This window comes from Leptidea sinapis, chromosome 39 (assembly GCF_905404315.1).
Source record: "Leptidea sinapis chromosome 39, ilLepSina1.1, whole genome shotgun sequence".
Classification (NCBI taxonomy): Eukaryota; Metazoa; Arthropoda; class Insecta; order Lepidoptera; family Pieridae; genus Leptidea; species Leptidea sinapis.
This window is the reverse complement of record NC_066303.1, coordinates 9,034,876-9,056,955: the sequence shown is the minus strand read 5'-3', so window position 1 is coordinate 9,056,955 and position 22,080 is coordinate 9,034,876. Positions and strand designations below refer to the sequence as shown.

At 32.5% G+C, this 22,080-nt stretch overlaps 1 protein-coding gene across 1 annotated transcript in view; it reads right to left on the bottom strand.

Annotated features, from left to right (window-relative positions):
• Positions 1 to 1,161: 1,161 nt before the first annotated feature.
• LOC126976138 (neuropeptide F-like) overlaps positions 1,162 to 22,080 on the bottom strand; it is a 40,394-nt gene continuing 19,475 nt past the window's right edge. Inside the window, exons 3-5 of the mRNA XM_050824340.1 lie at positions 9,881 to 10,000; positions 7,458 to 7,506; positions 1,162 to 1,486 (exon numbers count right to left, since the gene is read on the bottom strand). Of these exons, the coding sequence (XP_050680297.1) occupies positions 1,445 to 1,486; positions 7,458 to 7,506; positions 9,881 to 10,000 (211 nt within the window). The 3' untranslated portion in view covers positions 1,162 to 1,444. The remainder of the gene's footprint in view (positions 1,487 to 7,457; positions 7,507 to 9,880; positions 10,001 to 22,080) is intronic.

The following is a 22,080-nucleotide window of genomic DNA, read 5'->3' as shown; positions in this document are numbered from 1 at the left end:
AAAGACCGTCGCACCCATTGATACATAATATTTTTATATAAATTATTACATAATAAATAACTGATTCTCCATATATATTAAGTTAAATAGGATTACACTGCAGAAGGCTTACATCCCGATGTAAAGATGTATTAGATGTTGCCTATGCGAGAACAGTACACGGAAAGAACAGGTTTATAATTCGGGCATGTAGCTGTTATAATAGAGCATACAGACAAATTGACATATTTCATGAAAAGTTAAATGTTTTCAGATCACTGGTTTGTGATAATTAAAATTATTAATGATTTTTTTAACCCCATTCTTATATTTTTTCTGAATCCTTAATTACTCATTTGTAACCAATTCATTATAGTATTGTATAATAGGCATGTGTGTTGTGTAACTTATATAGCTTGTAATTAGTTGTTAATTTGTATTACTTTTGTTTTGTGGTTTTTATCTTACCGTTGGTTACCTTTAAACTAAAAGTGTCGTATAAATTGTTGGAAACTTCACTGATGTAAGTGTGAGTTTTAAGATTTGTTAATATTTATCATAATACTGTTTGTTTCCTACACATGAATAAATAACATGAATAACATGAAAAAACATTAATAAAAAATAAAAATAATAAATATATCATTCGAAATTCAAATAGTTCCGATTAGCTATAAATGCAAAACTTTTAGTGTGCCCCATGTATAAATTACTTAACAATTTTCACTAATCAAACATAGAGAGTTACTAAAAGTCTTTTGACAGCATTTCCAGACGACGTAACGGGCAGCAGATATATACGTTAAATATGTTTTTATTAAAAAAAGAGACCAGAAGGGCTTAACATTCTCTTGCTGTAAAGTGTTAAGCCCTGCCAATTACAATGCAGTGCCGCTCAGAATTCTCGATTGAACCCGAAATTCTATCCGGCATCTCAATTGCGCTCTGCTCCTTGAGACATTAGCTGTTAATTAGTCTCATTTGCCCAGTAATTTTACTGGCCACGGCGCCGTTCAGACTGAAACATAATAATGCTAACTCATTACTGCTTCACGGCAGAAAAAAGCGCGGGTACCACCCATAATCTTCCGACTAACAGCGTTGTTCTGTTCGTATTTAGAAATAATTTCTGTAGCTACTTCATTGTCAGTTAATATTTTATAACAACGATCAAATAAAACATTAATTTGTAATACATTTTAATTGCATATTCTTATAACATTACAGTGACAATAAATATGATTGAGTTTAGATGATATAACAATAGTTACTTAAACAGTTACAAAACAAGCATTGAAGAAGAAATTTCAAGGCTTAAAATAACCGAATATGTATATATTTATAAAAACTATCATAGTATCCTATAAGTAGGTTTAATGTAGCGGAAGTTAAGGTTAACAATATAGACAAGAATTGCTTTCTGCTCCGTAAGGTATTAAGATATCGCTCAACTGGGCTGCGCACCTCATCTTCTGGCATATGTTAACCAAGTTGGTATGTCCGGTTTCTGTAACATAATATTATTCAATTAGACATACAATTTATTAATTATAATATCCAACAGATTCGAGTTTTCTTGAGTGTTAATTCCGCCAATATTAAGCCAACAATTCGACACGTGTTTCGCCTCTACACGAGGCATCCTCAGGAGATCTTTGCTGATATTGTTTGCTGACAAATATTGGCGAAATTAACAATCAAGAAACCTCAAATCATTTGGTACAATATAGATAAAATTGAAAATAAAATAAAATTGTAACAAAGAAAAACAGTATAATGAATATTTTATTTTAAATATTACTTCCTGTATGTATCAAAACCAAAAAAAATATTTTATAGAATTTTTATCTGTTTATCTGTACGTATGTCCGGGAAAAACACAAAAATTACCTAAAATAAATTTAATTTAAATTTTGCATTAATATTAAGAATAGGTCACGGCAATACATAAGATACATATTATCCCCCTTATTCGTAATGGTCCGCTGACTTTAAACAGCCGCTTAGGAGTGTTTTTTCTCATTCTGACTTAGGTCAATAGAAGAAGACAGAGTGAGAATTAGCAATGCTTTAAGTTAGCAGACTATTATGAATAAGGGAGTATATCACGTATTTATCTGAAAGAAGTTTTATGAATAGTCTACACACTATTTTTCGTTCATTGTTATCGCTTTCTCTTGCTTGTCGTCAACAGGCGGTATGGGTTGGATCAAACAATATGCTCATCAAACACCTGTGTATCGTCAACGCTATTCGCGTCCGGAAAGGGCAGGGAATGGTAATTTAACAAGTTACGGAGTCCTTCAAAGCGAAATACGATAATGCTTGCACATTACTGATTCACGACCGCAAAATATGCTACCTACAAATATCTGCAGTGTTCGAAGCATTTTGTCAGTCATTTTACTCGAGCAACCTGTGGATGTTCCATTCGATCCGATATTAAGTGAACTAGCTTATTTTAATTTTGGGGGTCTGTTGGGGCTGTGTAGCGTCGCAGTGCTTCTGTGAGGCTTTTTGGTACATGTTTGTTTCCATGCCACCATGTGCAAAATAGCGGTCTCTATGTTGCAGCATCCACGGGGTAACAGCATCATAAAGCTGACCACTTCTTACAGAAACAACCAAAATATAAAGTTAGCTCTAGGCATGTCGATATTAGTATATATTTTGGTACCTAACGATAAATACCAAAGATCGTACATAACATTATTACTCATAACATTTAGTCATATATAGAAGATTACTCTGAGACAAATAAATAAATTTTCTTGATGAGAAAAGTTTAAAACAGTTTAGGTTTCTAGCTGGTCTCGATCAAAAGCTTTTCAGTTTCAAGTATTTCCCACAAAGTTACATTGAAAATGAGATTTGTTCACTAGAACGTTCCAACAATAGCCATTTTGAATAAATGGCCATTGACACATATTGGCAGGGTCGTCACTAGTTTAAGAATATACTCGTATATCTTACTGCACTCCAATTTTCATCATAATCGGTCAAGCCATTATTGAGTTCTAAAAGGACATACATACCGAGCCTAAAAATTTATATAGAGTTACCTATTTGCAATTATATTTCAAATCGTCATTCATCAATATACAAAGTATATCAAAATTAATTACTTTTATTAACGCCATTAACTTAATAATAGTATATTAAGTTGTTATCACTTACACAAAATCTCAACTTAGTCTCGCCAACAAAGTTACGAAATAGCAACTTGGTATTACTTTGTCATCACGAGATTATTGACTTTGAGGCACTCAAAGTGATTATGTGCAAGGTTAACAAAATTAAATTGTATCGATATGGAAATTTAGCCACTGGATTCTTAAATCAATCAATTTTGTTTTACGGCGCTGGTTTTAAGTACGGTGTATTAAGGGGATTATATTATAAAATTAAGTAAAAGTGTATCATGTCTTTTACTTAGTCTTAAAAGTTTATAAAAACGAGAATGGAAAGTCAAGCACCCTGACTTTATTCAAAATGAATTTGATAATATAAAAGTAAAAAATGGAAGTTACAGTTTAACTACAGTTAACAAATATTTAACTAGTTAATTCGGCAAAAACATGTTAATGGAGTTTTATAATTATTTAATTAACTTAACAATATTTTGCGAATAGCTTGTAGTATTACAAATGGGAGCTTGCCTATCATTTAAATCCACATTTAAATCGGCTTAGCCCATATAAATATTCCTAAAAAAAATTTAAGAAGTTACATAGTTAGGACACTATTTGGATGGGTGAAATCCTTCGAGTGCGCGTCACCGGAATGCAATTTCAATGTGTATATACTGTGCATTGTTGAAATAGTGTTTTAATTTGACTAATATATTATTGAAAATAAATTTTAAGAATACTTTGAAATTAACAAATGAAGTGTTTTTAAACATTACAAAATTTCTAATTTTAATACAGAAACTTATGAGTTTTGACTTCTATCGGCAGTCTCTATAAATACCATTTTTTTTTTGTTATAAGACTTGTCACGCTTACTGTTTTATTGTTTAAAAGTATATGTATATATATATTTTGGCTCAGGTCTCACAAATTATCATATTTTAATGTAATGTTATTTAACATAGGTCCTACTGCTGTAAATTGAGGAACAATTTGTGAAAAAAAAATTGTTTCTCCACATACAATAAACTCAGCAAGAAATATCATGAGTGTATAAAAGCCTTGATATAGAGTATATTCCAATATAGTTTTAATAAACGCTGTAATAATATTCGATATTCATGCTTTATGCTTCGTAAAATGCAATGCAATATAAAGCGAAGCACTTCACAGCGACCGATATTGGAATATTGAAACTTAGATTTGATATTGACAGAGGAAGAAACAACGATCATTTTAGATAAAAATAAAGCTGAAAAATTTTAGAACAAAGAAGCTTCATAATATTATTATTCTTTATTTATTACAGTTTTGACATAACAATAATTAAAACCGTTCCTACAAACTATCTTGATATTTTGTCTGTGAGATCAGCGCAATCTTAATAATATAATTTAGTAACTTAATATTATGTAAATCGATGTAAAGTTACGGAGCTTTTTTGTGGAAAGAGCGCGAGAGACACTTCCAAAGTGGTAAAATATCCCCCGTGTAACTTCTAAAATAAGTGAATGATAAACTTCCACCGCAAATTGGTTTGAACGAGATTTAGTAAGTAGATTTTTTAATACATCATAAATGGTAAACCATAATTTACCTTTCATTCAATCAACTCAAATATTATTATAGAATATAGATATAATATTAAAATACTTTAATATTACGTTACTTGCTGGTACGTTCGTAATGTTCCCCATTCATGGGCCAGTCCGACTCACACTTGGCCGCTTTTTTAATATTCTATCTCCGTAATAATTTTTAACTCTAGGTACATCATATCTTCCATCAGTAGACCTTGTCAATAACGCATGATATAATGTAGTATATAACGCATAATCCATGATAAGGATATGGAAGCATAATATAACAATAGTATGCTATTTACACAAATATCAGTGTGTGTGTGTTGCTATGCCCTCCAATCCATAGATTTCAGAACAGTTGAATCAATTTTGATGAAATTTATACGACAACTTTCTCATCTTTTTAGTAGATACAAAAGATTTTTCAATTTGTCCGGTTGTATGTTTGTTAAAATATACTAGACCAACCTGGGCACTAAAATCGGTGCTCACTTTATTTAAAAATCTGCAAATATATTTAGTAAAATTAATATCCATCTTTAGTAGCTTATAATTTTAACAGTCCTTGTAATAAATAGAATACGTTAAAAAATAAAAAAATCACAATACTTCTCAAATTATAATAAAATGAACAGTCGGTAAACGTTGGTAGCGAGGAAAGGGTAAAGGGGCCTACGTTTCCTTTTTCATCGTGTATTTTTCATTAATTAATTAAATCTTATGATTCTGTATTTTCGTAACATATCAAATTAATCATGTCAAAGGTCCGTCCCTTATAAGCATTAATAGGTAATTGGATCTTCTTTTAATCCTACAAAAGAAAACAAACACTATTTGACTTTTAAGTGAATCTCTTTGTGTCCCTTTTAAATAATCTACGAGTAGAATCAATGTGATAAGAAAAAGCATATTTTTAACCGACTTCAAAAAGGAGGAGATTCTCAATACGATTGGTATTTTTTTATGTATGTTCACCATTACGCTAAGATTTATGAACCGATCTACGTGATTCTTCTTTAGTTTGATGCGTTATTTCCGTAATCATCATGAACAGCAGGAAGGCGTCCACTACTAGAAAAAGCCTCCCCCAAAAATCCACAATGAAGGTTTCCGCGCTGCCCTCATCCAATGTACCTATTCTACCATCTTGACCAGATCGTCAGTTGATCTTGTCTGTCTTGCCAGCATCTTGCCTACCATCACTACATCTTCCGGTACGTGGTCGCTCTGTCCTTTGAAGTAAGGCATTCTTCGTTAATTTTGCAAATCATTTGGGCTATGTTTGGTTTACTTACTTACTTTACTTTGGTTCTCCTACGGATCTCCTAATTTCTGATTCGATCTCGCAGGGTAACTCCAAACAAAGCCCTCTCCATTGTCTTCTGAGCAACCATGAGCTTTCTCATCAGGCCCATAGTTAGCGACCACGTCTGCGTACCGTAAGTCATCACTGGCAACACACACTGGTGGAAAACCTTCGTCTTCAGACACTGTGGTATTTGGGACGAGATGATTTTACGGAGTTTTCCGAACGCTGCCCATTCGCGTACGATTCAACGAGTGACCTCCTTCCCGGAATTGGATCTGCTTAACTGGATTGTTTGCCTAAGGTTTCGAGAGAACAGTTCCCAACTGTTACGGGGGAGTAGGTAGAATGGTTCCGTATTGTTTTACACAAAATAAATATTAACAATAAATATAAGTCCTAATACAAAACATATTTAAATATTTTAAAACAAAGTGAATAAAAATATTAGTTTTCTTTCTCCATTTCTTATAGTATATGCATTGATAATACTTTGACTGCCTAAAGTGATTCCATTATTTGTAAAAAGCTTTTAATTTTATTCTTTATTTTGTAAGACTTTTTAGAAGTATTATAATAACAACTGTATTATTTGATTTATTTATTTTACAAGTTAGTCAATATTGTTAGAATAGTACAGTATCAAGTTGTCAGTATAGTATCGACTTGTTCGTTCTTGTACCTTTTTCTCGCATCCCTCTGTACCTACCGCGCAACCGATCAGCAAGATTTGTACGATGTGGGCTCGAGTGAATAAAAAAACTTAATAGCTATTTAATTTAAAACACCTCTTATGCAAAACTTATACCTTTAATTTTAATAAAATACTATTATTTGTATGTGCTACCTATTGGTAGGGTTTAAGTTGGTGCTTGTTCGCTTGGGCTGTTTGGTTCTAGACCAAGCTCACGCGTGGCGAGTGGAGGTACCTGGTATGGTAAATTTGGCTTGACACCGACTTCCATTAATGGTGAATGAATAATGGTTGATTGGCATGTGTTTTTTTAAATAAAGAGCTTAAAGGATTTAAAATTTATTACAAAAACTTTCCTTACATTTTTTTACAATAATGAATAATTTAATCTGGGGTCCTACAGACGTATAGGTAGGTGGTTGTGTGACAAGAATATGTGGTAAATAGTTAAGAGTTAAATTAGTACTTTCAACTGCGTTACAACAAAAACATGTTAAGCAAGAAAACTAACAGCTGAACACTGGATTCGCTGCACTAACTTTAAAAATATTAAGAAGATTTGATTTCAAAAAAGACTCTTAATTGTTTTCACAGTTAGAATGTCTTGTTTAAATAAACTTGATTGCTCCATGTGTTCCAGAGCAAACTCGTCATGACAAACAAACAGGCGACCGGTTATCCTATAATATTTCCATGTATGTAGAAAAGTGGGTAATAGGCACCAGAGAAGGTGAGCTGGACCGTTAATTGAGTGGTATACTTACTTCTGAATCCTTAGCCCAGTTTGAATAGGTCTCCGAGCGCTTACCAAACCTGAAAATTAAATTAAGCGTTACTCATGTCATAAAAAAAATAATGCAGCAAGTCTGAAATCAAAAACTATGGCGGTGACTTTAGTTCTCCTACGGATCTCCTCATCTCTGATTCGATCACGCAGAGAACCTCCGAGCAAAGCCATTTCTTCATTGCCCTCTGAGCGACCATGAGTTTTCTCATCAGGCCCATAAGGACCCACGTCTGCGTACTGTAAGTCATCACTGGCAACACACACTGGTTGAAAACCTTCGTCTTCAGACACGTGGTATTTAGTAAGAGAAGGTTTTCAGGTTTGCTTGAAAAAAAGATTGTGTTACGCTTATGCATTAGTGGGCCGCAATCGCAGAGTAGATGAATAGGCGTTTCATCAGCATCAAGGCAAAATCTGCTAGTTTTATCATTTTTGATCCAACCACACTGAGGTGCTTGTTTAGGCAGTGCCCAGTTAGCATCTTGGTGAGTATGCATGGATTTTTCATGTTCAAAGATAGGGCTTCATTCGCATATCTACTGTTGAATGCCCTTATCAGTGCTTTCGAGTGGTTTAAACCTGTAGAGTTGTTCCAGCGTTTAAGTGCTTCTTGTTTACATTGGTTTCTCAGGGTGTGTCGGATGGCACTCTTAGGCAGTCCACAAATAGTTTCCGGACCATATTGGACTGTTTTAGCTCTTGCGAGTTCATTAGCTAAAAAAATCTATATACGACAAAGAACAAATGAAATGCATGGTCGGAAAATAGCTGAAATAAATATTGCGACAGAAATTGTAAGGAAACTGAAGAGGTAGTATGTTCAACAATTAAAATGGCTGCAGAAATTATTAAAAAAAATTACATAGTCACTATGATTAGAGAATATCACTTAGTCTGTCAAATAATGTGAAACTTAATTATTTATTTTATTGTTTATATCAGAACCGTTACACAAAATATCACGCTAAGCAGAATTTTAAACAGTTCATAAATTATTTAAAATTTTAATTTAAGTTAAAATTTTAATTTAATTGTTTATGTTCAAATAGAATCGGAGAAATTTGTTTGTAAGTTCAGTGCAATTTGATGCATTTCGTTATCAATTCATTAATTTGTCAAGTTAATATTTTGAATTTAATTAATTTAATAAACACATAATTAAAAGTATATTTATGATTGACTTTTAATTTACACAAATAAGTAGCAACGTTAGAGTAGTTTTGCTGTTTGTGCTATAGCGGTTAATATTGATTTAAAAGAGTAGCAAAGAGTTTAATCAAATCAAAATCACTTCATTCATGTAGGTCAGGGAAATGACACTTATGAATGTCAAAAAAATATTTTTCTTATTGAATCTACCTTTACTTTATAAAGGTTTGGAGCTAATGAGAAGAATTAGCAAGAAACTCATTGCCACTCTTTTATATCATGATTTACATTTTCATTGATTTACAAATCATTTTAATTACAATTTAATACGTAAAGTGAGGCAACAAACATACTCAAACGTCAAATAGTCAATTAGTTAGGAGTTGTTAAAGAGTTATGTATAAAGAATACGAAATTTATGATTTGCCAGTAACCAATAATGTTTCGTATATTGGAAGATGTTAAAAGAATTCAAACCATATTCTACATACTGTTGTTGTACATCCAAACTAAACATAAAATAAATGTTTAACGTTCATTAGCTTGGTTGTCTCGAATAACCTGACAACTATCAAGTAACTGTATTCCAAAGAGCGGAATAATTAACACGTTGGAGAATTTCCGTATGCCGTTCGTTTGAAGTTAGCTCTCTACTTTGTTTGTATTAGAATTACACAAAGCTATAAATTTTCTAGAATGTTCTCCATTTATTAGTCCCACTCATTTTGTGTTTTATGTGAGTTCATTTATTTGTTTATATTTTTATAAATGCTATATTTTCCAATGTTTTATCTTCTTGGTTGTCTTTGAGCTTTTTATATTACATAGTATTTGGAATCGCATTTATTTGTGATACAGATGTATTGGTTAGATTAGTAATAATAAATTGTGGATATGTTTTACAATTTTGCATGAAAGAATAATTACTGAGGTCTTTTTTTATTATTTCATTCATTCCAGCCTTTAAGTATTAATAAATTTTCTTTACAAATTTAATTTGTGTCATTAAGAAGAGAAGTGAGGGTTATCTCTTTAAAGTAACAAATTGTTTAGTATTCATAGTTTTCTTTTATATCTATTCTTTACTTATGCAATTTTAGCATTTCATTTTGTTATAGATACTGAAAGGATTAGAGAAGTCTTAAAAATTAACAGAAAGTGGTACCAATCGCATGCGGTAACCAATAATTGGTTATTCTAACTACAGAGACATATAAGGAGTAGTAGGTTTGGGAAACATCGATATCGTACCTTGGTCGCGTGTGGTAGGAGTAAATGCGGTCAAGTTTCTGTAGCTGCAGGAGTCGCACTGCGCGATCTAACAAATCCGGATCAACAAAGTCCCCGTCCGCTACGTCGCGGCGGTCAATCCTGTCAATATATCGATATCGATATCATATCACAACACCATGACCAAGATACGATTCGATAGAGTCGGCTGATGTTCAAATGTTCAAACAGATGAAGCAATTCTTCGAATTTGGACAAATTATATGACATCTGATACTATATGAAAATTTTTCAATTTAATGATTCTATTTTTTGCTATAGACTGGTTGATGTTAGAAATCAAATATTTAAGATTAAAGAGCATAGTATGTGGAGCATAATTTTTTCTTCAAATATTGGTTTCAAATGTAGTATTTCGTTGATTCATTTATAAAATTATATCGCCACCAAAATACTAAGCGGATAAGCCAAATCGTTCCTAAATCATTTACTCAAATCAATTCATATCAATTAAATACATTCAAACTCTTTGTGCTGCTACCTTACCAAAAGATATTCAAAAGGATAGATGAATAGGTCTTATAGTCCAGAAGATGAACTTTTTGTTGTAAGTTTACATATTATAATAGACCTCCAAGTGCAGCATTTAATTATTGTACTAGCGTACTTTTGATCGGAAAACAAACTATAAGTATAAATCAGTATATAACATACTGTGAAACAGAAGAAGCAAATTTATTTTTTTAAAAATTTATAAAATGTATAATTTGCAGCATCTTTATCATCACCGGCTCAAGGTTCTAATGCAAAATCTGCTGCTGAAAATCACGATATGGTTGGACCGTTGGAACATATTTAATATATTATATTTTAGGTCATAGAGAAAGAAACGTAACAATATGTCAGTGTTAAAAATAGTGAAATAAAAGCGTATGTTACAAAATTTGAAAGATGCTTTCTTGCCGTAATAAAAAAGGCTATTATTCTTAGGTAGTGCGGTATTTAGTTGGAGCGCAACGGAGACCAATCCGTAATCTAAGTAGATAACGCTTATTGTAGTTTAATGTTATTATCTTTAAGGTACGAAAAATCATAGTATAAAATGTTATTGACATAATTAATGCATTAATTTCAAATTACAAACTACAAATCTAATCTTAAGCCAGTTAAGTGCCTATAATCATCGATAACATTATCGATATTAGCGCAGCCTTAATTAATGTGACACTCGAACAACTCGTTAGCAAGTGCAGGAAAGCGTGAATGTCAACGAAGCAATCAATTGCTGTATGACGAGTGACGCTTCTATGGTACCTTACGTTGTGGTTTTTCAGGAACTTACAATATTATCAATATGCAATCAGTTTCTAAAATACAAGTAAATTCAAATTTTACACCCTCGTATATATACCTACTACAACTGACATGTATTTAGTTACACCAGACACACTGACCTGTGTTAATACCACCGGACAGGCTGTTCCATGTGTATGACAGCAATTTTTTGTGCCTATTTGAAGTGCCACTCGCGACCGTCCAGAGAACTAATTTTGACGTATAATACAAATGGCTGCGAAGGAACGTACAATACTCTGAAGTATTTTTGTATTTTGAATTAATTTCGTTCGTTTTCCGTGTTATTTATACTTCAAGAATCAACTTTATAAGGTACCCACCATCTGTCGATATTTTCTGACATTGTCATCACTAGTCCTAGTACTGCAGACTCTCGCTACATGGCCAACAGCGCCAAAATGCCGAATATCAAACAGGTGCAAATGCACTTTGACAGCCGCGAGTGCAGTGGTATATAGGAGAGGTCAGTGACCTGACATTACTGCCGATTATTTAAGTAAAACGTGAAAACTCCATCACAAAAAAAAATTGCGTGAAAATCGATCATAACATTTAAAATCTGCAATAATGCTAAATAAGTAGTTGTAGGTATCCCTACTAATATTATAAATGTGAGAAAGTTTGTTTGTTACGCTTTCACGCCTAAACCACTGGACTGATTTTAATGAAATTTAGTACAGAGATAGACAAGAGCTTGAGAGAGGAGATAGGCGAACCGATACGGCGAACCTTTTATCACCAATAAAAGGCTTGGCGGGGTTTATTTCATAGGGGTGGAAGTTTGTATGAAAGTTCAATTATCAAAGACAACACCATCAAACTTTGTAATTAGACACTTGATAAGAAATAAATAAATGCTTGTTCTAGCGGTTTTAAAATTTCGACCTGTATGGGGATGAAAAATATGGATTAAAGTTCCATAGTTGGTAGTATATAAAAATGTATTATTAACCACAGCAGTTTGTGTGTGTCTTATTTGCAAAGTAAGTGTATAAGAAAATGTTGCCAAAAGTAAATAGCACGCGGACGAAGTTGTGGGTAAAAGCAGGCAAGGTCAGTAGGCAACTAAGAATCTGCAGGTTTTTGATATTAAAGTTAAGAACTTAAATAGGTACTACATAATTTGAATTCTGCATTCTGTACAGTCAATTGAATAAAAAAGTGTGTGTGTATTTATGTATGCACGCAAGAAGTTATACTTCTTTGCAATTTGTTATGTTTTTAAAGTGATAACCCTCTTTTCTAGGATTAATACACACATAAAATTTGAAAAACAAAATTTTATGAACGATGCGGGACTCGAACCCACGACCGTTCCGTGCCGATACGTCACTCGAACGGGTAGCTCAGTCGGTTATACGTCTTTGGCCTAACAAAGCAGAAATCCATAAAATTATTTATTCCTCGTGCTATTCTATGTTTGTAGAGAGACCAATATTGTAAAAATCTTGCAACGATGGCTTTGACAATTAAATATTAAATGACGAATACGGCTGTACGGGCTTGAACCCTTTGCCTATCCTAATAACGGACGAAGTAACCAAAAAAAAAATAACGAATGTCGGAAACGTCAGAAAATTTTAGGAACCAACTTCACCCTGTTACTTTTGTATTACAGTGATTCGCGCGCATCTTAAAATTTCACTTTATCATTAATTCATAACGCACTAAATAAGTATAACTTCAAAAATCAATTAACAAAATATATATAGGTATATATATATATATATATACATATACATTAATAGCTATATAAAATACAATAGGTAATAATACCTACAAAATACTCTTCACGAGCAAATACATTCTCGCTTGAATGATCAAATGTGTGACTTAGGTATAAGACAAATAACCTTTTGAAGTAAACAGAGGAAATCGATTTGAAATAATATTTGCTGAGCGATGGGGCGACGTTGACGAATTGTTATGACGCATTTGTTACTTGCAACTACACGTGAATGTAAGTATTTTATCCAGTGGGAGGCTCATTTGCACAGGATGCCGTAGCCAGTGAAATTACTGTGCAAATGAGACTTAATATCTTATGTCTTAAGGTGACGAGCGCAATTGTAATGCCGCTTTTCAAAAATCCTGATCGACACTGCATTGTAATGGGCCGGGCGTATCAAATACCATCAGCTGAACGTCGAGCTCGTCTCGTCCCTTATCATAAAAAGAAGTATTTCGTTTTATTGTCCGCAAAGTAAAAGAAATATTACTGATTGCAGTGACTTATTGTCGTCAAGTGGCAATTAGCTTCTAACATGGCTGTAAAGAAATTGTTAATTATATGTAAATAAAATCATAAATCATTGTTAGTGAAGTTAATAATTTATATTTAAAAACTCACTTAAACAATAATTGGTGTATCTCCTTTACCTATTCCTTTAATCATAAATAAACCATTCATCCTGGATTTGTATATTTTTCCTTACCTTCTAAAAGCTTTTCATGAAAGCTTTCCAAAACTATAATCCGGCTTATCTATTATGAATATATAATAAGATAATTTCAAATGTCCTTTTTGGCTCAGACAAATCCGTTACCAAAGCTAGACTTAAAATGATAAAGTTAATGGTTCTGCGATAGCTAATATCATAATATAATATTTACAAGAAGATTTGTCCCAACATACTAAAAATGGAATAAACATTATAACTTCCACTGTTATAATAGTAAATAGTTTATTTTGAAAGCGTTATTTTCTTGGACTGTAAGTAGTCAGTAGTTTTCGGTATTTAGATACTAGCGAGCAAAGGGGCGACACGACTGCCAAAAAAGGGGTAAAATGCTTTCAAAGTTCAACAATGTATAGAAATTTCTTAATTTGAATTAATTAATTAACATAAAATATAACTTACAGATTTGTCAGAGCTACCACATTGTTTCGACTGACAAAAGATTTTTGAATAATATACCAAAAAAATACAATATGCTTAAAATTACAAGCTTATGATTTAGAATATTTTATGTTGCGTATTGTTAACCTCCAGAAACCTCATATTTCTTAACTAAACATTTTTAGTTTTGTATAGAATGCTCAGTAACTGTTTCCAGTAAATATGTAAAAAAATACATATTATTCTTCATCGGAATGGATCACACTACATAATATACACATAAATATGTATTTAATTAAATTACGACAAAAATATAAATTATTATTTTGTTCAATGAGTTTCATTTATCAACATATGACGAGACGAGCAGGATGTTCAGCTGATGGTAATTGATACGCCCTGCCCATTACAATGCAGTGTCGCTCAGAATTCTAGAAAAACTCCAAAATTTCTGAGCTGCACTACAGTTGCGCTGGTCACCTTGAGATATGAGATGTTAAGTCTCATTTGCTCAGTGATTCACTAGCTACGGTGCGCTACAAATCGAAACACACTAATGCTTACACATTTTACTGCTTCACGGCCGAAATAGGCGCCGCTGGGTACCCGTAGTCTAGCCGACATCCTGTGCAAAAGAGCCTTCCGCTTCTTTCATGTCATACACTATAATACCTAATATTTTTTTTATCTATAATAATATTTTTTTTAGAACTGCTAGTTATATTAATTTGGAAAAAAACGGTTATAACTAGAGTGAATTTTCAGTATTCAAAGCCCGGTCAGTTGTAGCCGCACTGTAAAGCATCCAAAATAAATATAATAAAAAATGAAAACAACAAGGTAACACCTCAAAATAGCATTTTTGTTAGTAGCCTTTTATATAAAGAAAGAGTGCCGGTTTAAAAGCATACAAAGTAATTTAGAAAAGCTTTGACGTACATTATAATGAGATGGTGCATTAGTGTAAGTTATGAGGGAGAGCGTTTATTGCGATTATAAACAATTTATTAGTTTTTAAAGGGATTCGGGAGTTAAATTTGTAAACAAAATTTAACTTGTATAACGATTATGTTGTACTACAAAAAAATGGTGTGAAATTTGATTGAAATATAATTGTGAGGTGGAATTTGCGGCCATTTGGATGAGATGATGTAAATGGTTACGAAATTGATAACGTAGACTTTGAAATTGTAATAGTATTTTGACACACTTTTACACAAATTACCTTGCCTCAAATCAGGCAAAGCCTGTACTATGGGTTCAAGACTGCGAAATATTTAATACAATATTATTACTTACTCAAACATATATAAATACATATAAACATCCGTGACTCGGACACAAACATCCATATTCATCCCACAAATGTTTGCATCTACCGGGAATCAAACTCGGAACTTGAGCTATACGGGTCGTTATTATTGTTATGCAATTTGTTTCTGATCAACTTTTAATGATTAGATGCAATCGATGCATGCAATTTATATTAATGTCTGTAATTAGAGAATTAATATTTATTCCAAAAAAAAGTCAGCATGTTGTGCTTCCTGACAAAGAACTTTTGTCTTCGTTTGTGGATCAAAAACGGCTACACAGATTAGTTTTCGTTGTGTTGTGTGTATTTGCGCTGTGTAATCTTATATGCACAGAAATATTACTGTTGATGAATGAATTTAGTGCATAACTAAAAATATTGCTCTTACCAAAAATACATTATATTAATAAATTAAATGACATAAGAGATTTAATTTAAATAAAAGCCTTAAGCCTTTCATAAAAAAAGCAAATTAATGAATTAACTCTACTTCTTGTCTCTTATCCCACACTTACCGTAATATTAAAATCATACCACGTACGAGACGTTTTAAAATACAATGTTACACCAATGCTCCGAGAAAGTGAATTAAACAGAATTCTTTTCATAAGCGTAACCACTTATTCTCTTGTTGCGCATATTTTTATGACTTTTTTTTGTATTAAAAATGTAGTTACTTAAGATTTTATTTTTTTCTGGTAGAGCTATTGTTACTGATATTGTTTCCAGATCTTTTTCAAAGAAACACTTGGCTCAAAATAACGCAAAATAGAATAGATTTTATGTAGACTAATTCTGATGATGAAGAAAGAATATTTTTATTTATGTCTTATTCGTAATGCAACTCTGAAACTAAATGATTATTAATTACAAACGGATATCCATATTTTTACATACAGTATGACTACGTAATGCATACTTAAATAATTATAATCTTAAACTCTTAAATTCAACTCATATGTGTAGACACAATTTTTTAAAATTTTAACATTTATAAAAAAGAGGTGTACTTATCATTAAAAAGCTTAAATATAGATTAGTCAGTAAGTAATTAGTAGTAAATTAATTATTTTTATTTTTCTAAATTGTTTTTTGCCATAGCTTTTTAGTTTAGAAATGTTGTGCATACCTTTTATTAAGATATATAAATAGTAACACATGTTATGTTTTTCTTATTCGTATATGTTCGATTATGTATCTACTCGGTAAGCTTTAATAAATAAATACAGTACGACCAACGAAAACAAAGCAATAATACGATTCAGAGAGTCAAAACCCGAAGGGGTGGCCACCTCCTGGGAAAACAGTAACGAAAATCTGAAGTTTCATATAAATGAAACCGCGAATCGAACCGCTTGTCTCAACTAGTGTTTAGTATACATAGAGAGACAGTGAAATTGGTATTTCCTTTCATTTTAAGTAATACATTTCTTTGCAAAGATTGATCCTTATTAGCAACAAAGTCCATTGGTCTAATAATACAGGTGTATTTTTTTTAATCGTTCGGTTCGTTTTCTGTCAAAAGTTCAAGAAATTGTGAAAAAATTAAATATGCAGGCAGTTATTGTTTTCTTATAAATCAAGGGCATGACTCTTTTCAAGACTTTTCTCTAAGACTCGTAGTTTCCGACTTGGCCAACTAAAAGAATTTATGAGTCGTGGCCAAGTTAATAATTTAAACAAATGAAACGCATTAAATCAATCCTTTACCAATATCTACACTCGTAATCTAAAGGGAATGTTGGACATATTCTCGCTGGGACATTTAATAAGTTATATTTAACAATTTGAATTATTTCCGTCTCAATTCGATTAGAATAGTTTGAACTATTTGTCGATTCAAAATGGCTGAAACCGCTACTTGGTATTTGGCCTATAAGTGAATATCTTCGAGCTTCGTGCTTTCTTAAAATTAAATATTTACATAACTCAATTGCAGATTTCTCTTTATAAACATAAATTAAATTGATTTAATAAAATAAAATTTAAATAATCTAGTAATCAAATACTCATTATAAAATGTTAATATAATTAAGTTCGCAGTCGGAAGGTGACGACGTAACATTTCTCTATAGCCAGACTAACGTGTCAGATTTTGGGTGAGCTGTCAAATCGGAATGACACCCAGCTCTGTAATGAGTTTTTGTGCTGGTGAACCCCAAGGACCCATAACTTCCACGCCAAAGCGAACAAACATGTACCCATCACCCAGTGATTTAGGTACATTTCCTCCGCTTTAGGCTTTCGGCAGTTTCCGATTTCGCACCTGTCACCTTAGATGTGTTTTCAATATGAGAAGATGTTAGCGGACTCTAGGGAATCAAATAATTATAGTTATCCTTGAAAAAGATCAAAAATATTTCAAAATGATGTAGTTTAGGCATGTAATTAAGTATATGAAGTCTAGATTTGTAACTAATCAGTCAAGTCTATACTAATATTTAACTACTGTAAAATAACAGTATGAAAAACGAAACAGGACAATCGAGCTTACGAGCCATACCAGAGGAAATACAAAAACATAGCCAGCCTGAGAGGATTACACGGATTATATTTTAAGGGTTTCGTTCCATAATTTAGCTGTGAATGAGGGAAGCATCTTTAAAAATATAATAGCAAGCCAATGGTCTCATTCAACTTTCATTTGCTTTACAAAACTTAAAAAAAAAAACAGTATAATGCTCTTTCATCAATACGGCCGTGTATTTACGTGAACATCTATATTATAAACAGATTTAGTATTACTTAGTAGTTATCAGTTAAATAGCGCATTATACTAAATAGTTTTCTCTAACTTCAGATCAGTATATCTACCAGTTAACAGTGGAATTACTACATTAATTATTTCAGTAGTATGAGTCATAACGTTCGTTGCTTTTTACGTTCCCTGTATTGTTACACTCTTTCATAATATGGTGTTTTATGAATACCACAAGATATCTTTTGAGTGCCCCCTCCATCGGGCGAAATAATTAAGAGTCCACTTTAGTAAAAACCTTGGTGGCTGTCGAGTGGTATGATTAAAATTCAGATGTGATAGATACGCATGTAGCTACAACACCAAACTATATCCATATTAAGTTTTTTTAATAATGAAAATAAGGGTCGAGACGAGCAGGATGTTCAGCTGATGGTAATTGATACGCCCTGCCATGCAGTGCCGCTCAGGATTCTTGAAATATCCAAAAATTCTGAGCAGCACTACAACTGCGCTCGACTCCAGGTAAGATGTTAAGTCTCACTTGCCCAGGAATTTCACTAGCTACGGCGCCCTTCGGACTAAAACTAATGCTTACATATTACTGCTTCACGGCAGAAATAGGCGCCGTTGTGGTACCCATAATTTAGCCAGCCTACCACTGGTTAAGTGGTTACCTATACTAAGTTATCGTCACTTTTTTGGATTACTCCCTACTATTCAAGCAAATCTTTTTCTATCTATGACATGGTAAGTAAATATAATTTCCATCAACATATTTAATATTTAATTACGTGACTAAGTTCACTGACATAGGCATCAGCTGAGATTAAAGCAATTGGTACACTGCAACTTTTTAACCTGGCCACATAGTAACTAAATAAAAGAACCCCGATGAACTAAATTCCACACAATATCGCTAAACTTGTTTGAAACTAATTCGTTCAGAATAGCTTATCAAGTGTAAGCTTCAAATAAAAAGCTATACCGATGCTACTGTACTCAATGCGTTCTAGATTCTATTGAAGCTATTACGTTTTTCGGACTACCCGAGTATTATTACACAAATCATTTAAAGCACAGACATCCATACATCATTCCTAACTAGGTATGAATTAGTTTTTACACACTATATGTGAAAACCAGTAAGACCGGTAGTTCTATCACTTTTTTTTTTTATTGACACACTTTTACACAAATTCTCTTGCCCCAAATTAGGCATAGCCTGTGTCATGGGTTTCAAGACAACGATATATTTAATACAACATACTTACTTAAACATACATAAATACATATAAATATCCATGACTGGGAAACGAACATCCATATTCATCATATAAATGCTTGCAACTACCGGGGTTCAAACCCGGGACCTCTAGCTTAGTAGGTAGGATCGCTAAGCACTTGGTTATACAGGTCGTCATTTGTTATATCAAAGTCAAATAAACTTTATTCAATAAGGCTTTAGACTAAGTGCTTTTGAATCGTCACTATATAAGTGATCGGACAGCCTGGGACTAGATTGTGATTATTTTTATAAAGGCATAAAAGGCATTTATTTTCTCAAAATTGATTCTTTTAGAATTCTTTTTCATGTCATTTCTTATACTACTACCGCTTCGGAAACAAATGGCGCTCTGAGAGAGAAGAAGCGGCGCAAGAAACTCTCCCAGCATTCTTTTTTTTGCGCTCTTTTCAATAAAAATATACAATATTGTATAGTCATTTCTATCGCTATAAAATAATCACAATCTAGTCCCCGGCTGTCCGATCATTTAGATATTCAGCAGTGGAGTAATAGGATTTACGACAGAGCCATTTTTGAAATGACTGTATAATATTGTATATTTTTATTGAAAAGAGCGCAAAAAAAGAATGCTTGGAGAGTTTCTTGCGCCGCTTCTTCTCTATCAGAGCGCCATTTGTTTCCGAAGCGGTAGTAGTATCTAGTAGTTATTAGAAATGACACCAAAAACAATTTCTAAAGGAATCAATTTTGAGAAAATAAATGCCTTTTATGCCTTTTTTATAAATATTTCATTGATATAAATGAGTGTACCATTTGTTAGGAAAAAGTAGAGCTCGTGAGAAGAACATACAAGAAACGCAACGGCCACTCTTTTCAATCAATAGAGTATTTTACAAAGGCTGTTACAAATATAAAACAAATTAGTTTGTAAAGGCTGCAACCAATATATGAATTGTGTTCATAGTTAAAAGCGTTTTAAATATCAAATATTACATAAAAAGTAATAAAGAATTAACTGTATAAATATAAATTATCGTATACTGGACGCATCAACCTTTAGAGCTTGAATTCATTGTTTGTAAAAGGATGCTTCGTGAACATGATGGTTGTGATTACTGTCATTATAAGTAATGGAATCCAACAAATATAATGATTTCAATTTTTCACTTTATCGTTAACTGACTGTAGGATTATGATGACTGTTCATTGCCAGTACATTTATGAAAATTTAATATTCCTTCACAAAAATCGTCACCTTTTTCCTCTTATTAGTTATTCAGTTTCATTATTATAAAACTAGAAAAGAGGGATTGCTTGTAACTAATTCTAAAACTAAAGTGGGCTTCATAAGATATATAATAGCTTAAAGGGTAAATGTATACACTATTATACTTAAGTCTCAGCCACTGTTCAGGCATTATCATCATTTTTTGCTGACTATTAAATATTGTTACATAGATGAAAAATTTCCAAATAAATATGTGATTGATAAACACAAAAAGAAAACAATAACAATATCTACAAAACTATAATATCCGGTCATTTCATGTTACAAAAAATCTAAAACGTTTTCCATTTCCATTCAACATTTCCCAGCGGGGAACCTGAGCTATCTTCTGGACACTGTAATTTTCCCGTCACGGAATTCCACTGTCCCTTACCGAGGCTGTGTGAAATAATGTCGTAATAATAACCTCGAATAGGCTATGTGGCTAATGTAACGAATTGAAAATGTTTTATCAAGACCTTTACCAGAGTAAATGAACATAATCGGTGCTATTACATAATAATATTTAAACACGGCTTAGACACGTGTATTGTTAGACAGTGACCTAACTGTAAAAACGCCAATGACCAAACAATAACGACGCCTAAATTGAAATTTATCTTTTTCTAATAAAAAAAATAGTGTTTAGCTTGTGTTTAACTAAAACGTCGTTAAGCACAACATAAACTGAAGTATACAGGAACAAATAAATGGAACGGAACGCACTTTATGACAGCTGTCATCTATCTGTCATCATAATATTATAATCTAAATCTTACACAAGCTTCGACTCATGTTTAAATATAAGCAATGTCTAAAGATTGTTGAACGTTAAACAACAGAAAGACTTTTTTAAAACAAGTGTTCAACACATGTCTAACTTTTTTATAATAACAAAGAGTATATTTTGAACATTAATTATTATAAAGGACCTTGAAAATATCTAAAATGTTATCTAGAAGAAACCGAAAATATACAATTCCAGACCGGATATTAATTATTTTGAAATTTTTTGCCCATTTGTTTGCACACTACAGATATATAGTTAGCATGAAAGAAGCGGACGAAGGACGACAAGAGATGATGGAATGGATCAACCTGAACCAAGGTTCGCATCTATCCTTAGTTAAGGTATTGGCAGAAGCAGCTGCGTGGTAGGTCTTCTCTGCTACATACTGACTAAATAAACTCAACTGAGTAAGTCCAAATCATCTCTATTTTGTGCAGTGGCAGGCTTCTTTGCACAGGATGCCGGCTAGATAATGGGTACCACAACGGCGCCTATTTCTGCCATGAAGCAGTAATGTATAAGCATTATTACTGTGTTTCGGTCTGTAGGGTGCCGTAGCTAGTGAAATTACTGGGCAAATGAGACTTAACATCTTATGTCTCAAGGAGACAAGCGCAGTTGAAGTGCTGCTCAGAATATTTGGTTTTTCAAGAATCCTAAGTGGCACTGCATTGTAATGGGCAGGACGTATCAATTACCATTTAAC